At 33.9% G+C, this 10080-nt stretch overlaps 1 protein-coding gene across 2 annotated transcripts in view; it reads right to left on the reverse strand.

The window, feature by feature from the left end:
* The window catches only part of LOC116002878 (E3 ubiquitin-protein ligase BRE1-like 1), a 10572-nt gene extending 2250 nt beyond the window's left edge, over positions 1-8322 (reverse strand). The window contains exons 1-14 of one of the 2 annotated variants that reach the window (XM_031243062.1): positions 8120-8322; positions 7492-7653; positions 7233-7329; positions 6007-6234; positions 5730-5891; positions 4824-5017; positions 4660-4743; positions 4413-4532; positions 4132-4318; positions 3883-4043; positions 3730-3801; positions 2335-2411; positions 899-1093; positions 118-190 (exon numbers count right to left, since the gene is read on the reverse strand). In XM_031243062.1, coding sequence (XP_031098922.1) covers positions 118-190; positions 899-1093; positions 2335-2411; positions 3730-3801; positions 3883-4043; positions 4132-4318; positions 4413-4532; positions 4660-4743; positions 4824-5017; positions 5730-5891; positions 6007-6234; positions 7233-7329; positions 7492-7653; positions 8120-8137 — 1830 coding nt within the window. In that variant the 5' untranslated portion in view covers positions 8138-8322. The remainder of the gene's footprint in view (positions 1-117; positions 191-898; positions 1094-2334; positions 2412-3729; positions 3802-3882; positions 4044-4131; positions 4319-4412; positions 4533-4659; positions 4744-4823; positions 5018-5729; positions 5892-6006; positions 6235-7232; positions 7330-7491; positions 7654-8119) is intronic. The other variant, XM_031243063.1, reaches the window with a different exon arrangement.
* Positions 8323-10080: the final 1758 nt, after the last annotated feature.

Genomic DNA, 10080 nt, shown 5'->3' on the forward strand with positions numbered 1-10080 from the left:
AAAAAAAAAAAAAAAAAAAAAAAAAAAAAAAAAAAAAAAAAAAAAAAAAAAAAAAAAGGGGGGGGGGGGGGGGGGGGGGGGGGGGGGGGGGGGGGAATGAAAGTAGAAAAGTGAAACCTCGATTTCAGAAAGGTAGGCCTCAGTCTCCTCGTGTTTGGATTTCAAGGCTTCAGAAAGTCTGGATTGTTCCCTGAAGAGGCAATAAAGAATTGGTAATCTGTATGAACAACTTCTACCAACAAAATGTAAATTGCAAGTGTTAGAATACAAGAGTCATGTCTTTATACTTTAGGTTCCTTGAACATATACTTTGTTGTACCAGCCATTTGATTCCATCAAATTCAAGTATCTTTCTTTACATGGTATCAGAGCCTTACTACAACAAAATGGGTTGCAAAGTGTTAAAACAGCCCGTACCCTCTTACTATATAATCATGTACCAAACAAATTCTGGGCAGATACTATTCTCACAGCTGGGATGTTTGATTGCACCAAACAGGTAGTATGCTTTAGACATTCTTGAAGAAACTGGGATGTTTGATTGCAAACCCATCGATAGTCCTATGGATCCAAATGTCAAAACTCTTACCAAATCAAGGGGAAACACTATCCAAACCAAGCGTTACAGGAGACTTATTGGGAAATTGAACTATCTCACAATCACTCGTTGGGATATCTCTTTTGTAGTAAGTGTATCAAGCCAATTTTTAGAAAATCCTTGTATTGATCACTAGAGAACGCTGCTAGAGGAAGTGGCCCCAAAACAAAGGAATAAACAAACTGGACACAAGAAAATTTTATGAAGTAACCAAAAGGCTAATTGAAGCTAGGAGAGTACGTCATCACTTCGAAACAAATTCAAAACTACTATAAAATATTTAAAAGATGAAGAATAAACCTTTTAGAAACCTCCAACTTCTGTCTCAGCTCAGCAATCTCAGCTTCTGTGGCAGCAAGCTTTTGCTGAGATCTAGCCTCGGCTTCAATTGAAGTTTTGACTCGAGTTTCCAAATTCTGCTCATCAAGAGAAGTTTTTAAGCTCTGAACAGAAGCCCAAGCCCTGAACTCAGAGTCCCTGGCTTCAAGAACATCCCTGCATTTCCATTGTCAATGTTAGTGAGACTGGTGCTTCACTTTTGTTACAGAGAAAAAAATACTTTCATACATGTGTATAGAAAACATGTGTACAATGCCCTATTTATATATATATATATATATATATATATATATACCCGGTAATTACTAAAACCCTACCAGGGCTAGGGTTACATTCAATATCTTTAAACAACGGAATTAAGGAGCAAGCAAATCAAGCATACTGCTCTGCAAATTGAGCAAGTATAACTTTAGCACTGAACATAAAAAAGAGACAAATAAATAACATAAAATAAAATAAAATAAGGTTACTCCAAACATCAAATATAAACATAGACACACACATTAGAGGTCAAGCACTCAAATTCAATAGTCCAATAATGGGTATATATTCATAATTCATATATGCTAAAGAATTACTGATTAAGAAAGTGCCAGTTGACAATGTGACAATGTTACACAAAAATTCAGAATTATTTTGGAACATACTGATCTAACAACCTATGTATGGAGACCATGTTAACCAAGCATGCTTTTCCTACAGTATAGAATTTACCTTTAAGACAACTTCACATGAAACAATTAAGTGGTGAAATAAAGCCAAACATTGAATCATTGATTACAATGTGATTGAAGTTTAAGCAATGCAAACTGTTATGGAATATATATTTAATATATGGAATCTCTATAGATTAGGAAGTCTTAGGGATTTAGGCAGGTAGGCATATGGAAACTTGTTTCCTATTCGAAGTCTTCTAGCATGTATTTATAGGGCTTTGTATTCTGTTTTCTATACGACAGCATATTGAGAAATCTTCTCTTTACTTTCGTAACACAAACATTGATGCAATTTTAGTTTTAAAACACAACCAAACATAAGAAATTAGCAATCTCCACCATTTTAAATATCTCATATGCTACAGTCTAGCTTTAAATTTAATAATTTCAAGGGAAAAATACTACTCAGTATTATATAATACTATGAAGTCCACTCTCTTGTGCTTCTATAATTGGTCACAAGTCCAGCAAGATATCATTAATAACATTTGCAAAGAAATAATATACCACAACACTGCTTCCCACCCACCCAAAAAATCCCTTTTTCTTTCTTCTCCAATTTCTCTTTTAAGCTACTCCAATCTATCCTCAACAACAACAATAATAATAATAATAACTGAAATATATTCAGTCAAAATCATCTCATTATTTCGTGTAAGAAGGTGACACAGATGGTTTTACCTGTTATAAGGGGACTCACGCCTGAACATGTCCAAAAAGAGATTCAGCTCCACAGCATTCTCCTTCAAATCTTGAACCTACTCCAATAAATTCAAGAGTTGAAAGTCTCAAGAAACAGAAATAAATAATCCTAGAGATTAAAAGAAAATATAAAACTGGGAGAAAGATAGATTATGATTTGGAATACTAAAAGGAAATTATAGAGAATATGTTACCGCTTTGAGGTCATGAACAGTTAATCAAATAGTAGTTGAAAAGTCAAAAACTCTTAGAACAACAACAACAACAACAACAATAATAACAATAATAAACTGAAAGTAACATATGAGCCTAATATAGACTACCCAAACCTAACGTCTAAAAAAAGGCCCTGCAATGAGGACAGAAACTTACTTCTATACCAAGATGCTTCCAAACATAACTACATTAATTTAACAACTAGATCTTCAAGATGCATAAATAATGTTTTCCATCATTTCTGAAAAGATCATCATGATGCTACAAAAAATAACCTTGAGACTGATTGACTGAATGCTGGAAAAGGCACAATCTGTAAAAAACAAAACAAGCAAAAACCATGAAACCTAACAACACAAGTTTTAAGATTCCTAAGTCACTGCACATCACTAAAAGCAAATGTGTAACACTGTCTTTTCTTGAAGAGCTATCCTTTGCGGATATTATCGACTGTTCTAGGTTTTCAGGTTTATCAGGACAAGAGGAAGAGAAAAAAGTTAGGACCTCGAATTTCTGCTTTGAAGGGGGCATTTTCTTTGCCTTATTTTCACCTTGTGAAGAATAATAGAAGCAAAAGAACAATTTTACAGAGAAGAGGGGAAAAGAGTTTTGTTGAAAGCTCACAGGATAGTGTATTCAATATGTTTTATATTACACTCTACTTACAATCTGTTCTGCATACAACATATATATATGCAAAGAGAAAGGAAAACAACAAAAAACTGGACTGGACTGGGCTGCCCAAGACTCTCCACAGCTCAATACTACACAATGCTCAATGACACAATGCTCAAGGAGAAATATTATTCTAACAAGTTTCAGTTTATAGGAAATCTGGAATTATTCTGGCTGGTTTTAGGATAAGTTGTAGAATTAATCCCTTATATTCTGTTTTATGTAGTAATGGTTGGAATATTTCAACCCTTGGAGAAAACCAAAAGGTCATTAAATTTCCATCCATTTTGGGCAAAACATTCTCTATATGTTTCATGCCTTGCTGAAAAGATATTTTCAACTTGGATGTGCTTTTTTAAACATTTGAATTTTATGCACCAAAAGAATCCTCACATATACAAAAGCTGTTATATGCAAAGCATCAATCAAAATATGATTAATTGGATGAAAAATTCTAATAAGAGTAACAGAAATAAATCATACTATAGCTTGCAACTTCAGCATTTCAGTGTCCTGGGCAACAGATATAGCAGACAATTTTTCCAACTGTTCAACCTGAAAAAAATAAATTTAAGAAATATTTTAACCTACAGAATCTTAAAAGAAGAACTGGAGAAAGAAAGATATCAGACCAACCTTCTGGTTAAGAATATTGGAAAGAGACTGAACATCAGCACGTAGAGAATGAACATTTGCAGCAGTTTCTTTGTATTTTCTTAATTGATTCTGCATACTACCCATTTCTTCTGGAAATGAAGAAACCAAAGTTTTGAATTCAGAAATAATTTCTTTCCTACCTGAAACAAATGACACCAAGTCAGCATTGCCATAACCAACAACGTCAAAATAAACATCAGCAGCAAATATTGTAATATGACTTAATACCAGGTTCTCTAGAAGCTTCTTCCAGCCTCATCTCAATCAGGTTTCTTTCACGTTTATGTTTCTGTATCTCCATTTCAAGATCGTTTATTCTGGAATCAGCAACAGTGGAGGATCGGTGCAAAACATCAAGTAAATCATTTTTCAAATTCATTTCTTTCTCCCTCCAAGAGAGATTGTCCTTTTCAACCTATATTAAATGAATTAATCAGTTACCAGCAAATGGAACTTAAAACAGGACCCAAAAAAAAAAAACACAGATGAAACTAGCAACCAGTAGCTACCTGTATTTTCTTATACATAGATTGATACTGAGCTAAATCTGCCTTAGTCTTCTCAAGTTGCTCTTTAATTAAGACATAAGAATGTGAAGAGCATATGTACTTCACATTCTTCAACATGTTCTGTAAAGCAAATATTCAATTAAAGCCATTACTGAACAAAGTAACAAGGCACTCTCAGAGATGAACATGAACTCTCATAAAAAAGGGAGAGTTGGAAAAAGGAAATCAAAATATTTCTCCAGTTAACCTGCAAGTTAGACAAATTCTTCAATATTTCTATCCTTTCCTGGTGAAGATGCTTGAGTTCTAATAGTCGAAAGGAGGATTGCTCCTGCAAGGAAGCTCAAGTCACTTGATTTATCAACTGCAATTTGACTGACTAAAAACAAGAAAGGAACAATTCAATATTACCAATAACTCTTTTAGGGTTGACTCCATGTCTTGCATATCTTTCTGTTTATCTCTGACCTTATCACCAGCCACATGCTTATTACCAACATTCAGGACTGGGAAAAAAGCCCCTTTTGTAACATCTTTCTCTGCTTTCAGAATTGCCAATTTTCTGTTACTCTCTTCCAAATCTGCAATTGTTTTCTCTAACTCCCCTAAACAAAAGTCACCAAAAGTAAACACAAGCTACAAAGTAATTTTCCATGACAAATTAGGTGACCCTCACTTCAATAAAGGCTGCAGCATAAATCACTAAATGGAAGTATTTCAGAGATAATGCCAAGAAAATCACTAAATCTCTTGTAGCTGTTGGTGGAAAACCAACAAATCTTCTTTCTTTCATAGGCGGTAATTTGACAGGGAAAACCCACCATGCAATATACTAACAATGCTGTCTAAAAAATTAATCCTCATTCTCCAAAACCACCAAAGAAAATATTAACCAGAAGTTTCAAGATGTGTGTGTGTGTGTGAGGCGTAGCATAATGAGAGAAAATGGAGCACTCATGAGAAATACCAAGTGGACCAATACTCATATATTTTGATTCGCATAAATGAATACCAAGGTATTTCTTATCAGCCTTTTATAATCCCAGAAGACATCAATTCAAGGGCATGGATATAAGAGTCATGACACAGAAGCAAACATAATATTTAATAACCCCAGCAATGTCACCAGAAATCCTCTTTAAATCTCATCTAGTGCTTATGCTTTGTATTAGACTAATGCATTTCTTGAACAAACTGAATTTCTTAGACATCATGTCTTCATCACAACCAAATAACACTTTGTTCTGCTAAATGATTACTTATTTAGTATAGTAGCTCCGCACACTACACACAAAAAGAAGATCAATGCAAACATACCTCTTAAACGCTTAATCTCAGCTTTATTCTTCGCATCAGCATCTCTATGGCTCTGCAATTCACCTGTCAATGTTATGTGCTTCACATGGAGTTCATTTAGAGTCTGCCTCAGGTTTTTAACTTCCATCTTCACTTCATGGGATGACTCTGCAGGGATCAATCCTGATAGAAAATCAGAAATTAGATAAAGGAGACAAGGAAAGAATGTGATTGAGTGGTCATAATTACTTAAGATTTAAACAAACGCACATGCAAGTAATGCAACTGTGCATCGTACCATCATCTGAAAGTGACTTAAGAACTGCAGTATACAATTTATCCTTTATATACCAGAGGTCATCAACAGCTGCAACTGCATTAGACACTAAGTCCATAGTCTTGTCATCATCTATCTTCTTGTCCTCTACCACTATAGATGTTGTATCAACAGAAGAGCTGCTATCCTTTTCATCTGTTTGTAATAGCTCACTCATGAAAGCATCACCACCAGCTGGTGAAGAACCATCTAGTAAACATAAACACGTTCAAGTTCAGCGGGAATCAATTAACATGGCAATAACATTCACAGATTCACTGATGTACATATCAATAACATAATGATGAATGGTGAAACTGGTCCTATATGAAAATTAAGTTGTCTTTAAGACCATCAAAGTGGATTAAATCCTATTTCAAAATGTTGTGCTATCAACACTTTTGTGCCTGCTCAATGAATGTTCTGAAGAAATCAATCAAAGATTAATCAACAAAATAGAAAAAGTTGATAAGACAGAGTTAATACAGGGATTAAATAGTGCTCTGTATATGGCTAGGAGAACAAGAGAAAGAGCAAAAAGGGCAAAGAGCGGGTGTGGAATACTGAAATCTCAGATTCTCAGGCACACAATGCGCCATAAGGTCACTCAAATTTTCTAGTTCTTGTGAACACTATAATACTATATTATGCAACATAAACAGAATTGAGTGATAATGATTGTAGGATGGCCTTCACTAGGATGTATAAGAGCTTTTTAGGGAGATGAAGAAGAGGAATATTAAAGTAAGTATGGAGATATATGTGCTAAATATACCATGAGTTTATTTTCACTCCATGATCCTGGAGTTACCAGAGTATACAGACAAAGCACCCAATACATTTCTAATAACTACTGAGTAGTTGAGAGAAGAATGGAAGAAGAGCTCAACAAACCAACATAACTATTGAAGCAATAAGACTAAGAAATTAACAAGGAAGAACTAGGTGAATTGGGCAATAAAACAAGGAATGTCGGAAATATTAATGAATATAATGGAGGAAAGCCTAGAATGAAAGAGACACTCTAATGGGTCTGGGATTTTGTTTTTTTTTTTTTTTTTTTTTTCATTTTCATTTCTTTTCTGGATGGATGTTATAATACTTGTGAAGTGGTATCATGGTCCTTCCATTCCTTCTACAAATGGGTTGAGAATGCTCTAAAATGAAATAACAAGAAACAAAAGAAGTATTACGGAGTATAAGTTAACCTTCTTGAGTAAACCGATCTTTATGCTTGATCAAATCCTTTAGGCAAATTGAGAAATCCTTTAAGTGATTTGCGCGTGCTTTCAGCTCATCAACCAGCTAGTAAAAATTAAAATTAGAAAGGGCATCCAGAAACACGTGATATCAAGCAAAAATCCAAGTAGACATTTGAATTTCAGTATACACAGTACACATCATACAATAAAATAAATGCGGCAATGCAGCTTCTAAAACAAAGACAGTAAGAGCACAGAGCAATACCTCTTCCCACGAATTTTGGACTAATGACAAAGTGCTATCATAAGGTTGTTGTTTTTCCTTTTGTTCAATAAATTTGGACTCAAGTGCAGCAATCTCGATCTTCTGCGCTTCCAACTTTTGCGAAAGCTTTTGATTTTGATGCTGCAGCACAGCAGTGTCAAGCTAAACAATCAAAATTCAAAACATCAAATTACTCCGAAAATTATAATATATGGCTGCAGGGACAGATTACAGCTTTACAGGCACTAACAGAATTTGAGACACCAATGTTCCCATAACCGGAAATGAGACAGAATAATGTACCGAATTCTCTAGTTCCTTGGGAAACTGCATTTCAAATTTACCTCGGCAGACTCTAGAATCCAACAAACTAACAGACATAGCTGATCATCCAAAAAGAAACGAGAAAAATCTAACACAGAAACGATAAAACAAATCGAAGCTAACAACATTTCACGGTTATGATTCACACAGACTCGGAATTTTGTATATGCAAACCCAAATTCGCAGCGTGAACTCGGCACGTCGGAGTCCACTAGTCGGCGACCCGGGCACGGCATGTTAGTTAAGACTTGGCTGATAATGATGCAGCGAGGTTGAAACAAAAGAAGAAAATCGAAACTCACACCTTTATAAGGGTATCCATCGAAAGAATAGACCTCCGACGAAGGTTTCTTTGCTATCTCCGGTGGGATACAGTCCCTTCCGACCAAAAGAAAATAAGAATTTCGGAATTTCCCTATTTATATAGCGGGACCGGTTAAGGTGCGTTTGGGAGATTGGCCGTTATGAGTAATATACATCATCACTCTCCCACTCTACAATGTCAATTGGATTAAAGAGGGTAAATTGCTTCAATAGTATCACTTTTATTTTCATATTTAATTTAAATATTGAAGCAATGGAAGCAATTTAACCTCCATATGCTTGGAGAGTAGAGGTTAAATTGTTTCCCAAAAAAAAAAAAAGAAGTATTTTTTAGATTTGCTAATGTTTGGTTAGCAAAGGAAAAATTATCAATTCTTACAAAAAATATTCCACTAAATTTTTACTTGAAATGCATTTTTTCAAATTTCTTTCACACCCTTATTTCTAAACCGTAAAAATGCAATCCCTAACACACATCTAATAAGGAAATAAGGACAATAATCTTAAAATTAGTCTCTATTTGTAGTTAATTGCTACAATGAATGAAAGCTCAACCTCAAATGATGTAGTCTGCAATGTTATCAGAGCTCGCAAGCAGGAAATAAGGTAGCTCGAAGAATGAAAGATTACTGTCATACCTCGGGAGATGAATGCTCCAGCTGACTTTAAGGTTGGCATGGCAAGGAACTACCCCAAAGGCATTCGCATCCTTAAGGATCCTCCTAGTAGTATACTTAGCTTACTAGAGTTTGATATTGCAGGCTTCTCTTCACGGCGATTAATGTATAATTCCAGCTAGGTCTCTTGTACTTCATTCGGGTTTCCCCTTCCAATGAATATATATATATAAATTATATTATGTTTTGTAATTAATAAAGAGTTAATACCACAAATGGTCCTCTAACTATTGGGCTAGTGCTCATTTAATTTTAGTCATCGACCACAAATGGTCCTCTGAGTTTCATTTTTTACCATAAATAGTTCTTCGTTAAAATTTCTGTTAAATAGGTGTTAAATCTAGGGGTATTATCGTCAAATTGATATATATAATGGTCATAATATACAAATGTTTAGAATTTTTCACCAACAAGTATAATAGATAACGAATATAAATACTCCGAAATAAAAAGACAATACACCTTATTCTCGTAATTATGCGTATAAAATGAAGATTTAATATTGGAGCTGTCTGTTTTTAATTTAACCAACAAAGTGAAATGGAAGAAATTTTTTTCAAAAACCTTGCTTCCATCATACATGACCGATTAATAGTTTTCACTCTTCATTAATCGATCAAACATTTTGTTTGGGATATAACTGAAGGTCGCCACCGTTTAATTAATATAATAATCAAGTACAAATTTTGAACATTAATCATGGTTTTTATTTAATTTGTTCATTTATGTGATTTGTCACGTCCATTTTGTTTTTATATTTATTAACTTAATGTTTATTAAGGTTTGAAATTAATTATGTTGTCACATAATTCTCAAAAAGAAGTAATCATAATCATATTAATTAATTTGACGACATTACCTTTATATTTAACCCCTATTTAACAGAAATTTTAATGAAAACTATTTGTGACCAAAACTGAAAGTCAGATGACCATTTGTAGTCAAATTGAAAGTCGATGAGTAAATAGAGTACTAGCCCAATAGCCAAAGGACTATTTGTGGTATTAAATCATTAATAAATTATGTATTTGTAGTTAACCTAGTATGTACATTCAATTTATTTATAAGCACATAATTTATTAATTGAAAACACATAAAATGTTAACGGTCAATGGTATAACAATTGCTTTCCGTCTATCCCTACCCCAATTTTTAAAAATAAACCATTTAAAACAGAGAACTCGATTTTTTTATTCCTTTTTCCAAAGCAATTAAAAAAAAAAATCTAAACACATAATTTCAACAAAGCAACACTCAGCCTTAA

This window comes from Ipomoea triloba, chromosome 13 (genome assembly GCF_003576645.1).
Source record: "Ipomoea triloba cultivar NCNSP0323 chromosome 13, ASM357664v1".
Lineage (NCBI taxonomy): Eukaryota > Viridiplantae > Streptophyta > Magnoliopsida > Solanales > Convolvulaceae > Ipomoea > Ipomoea triloba.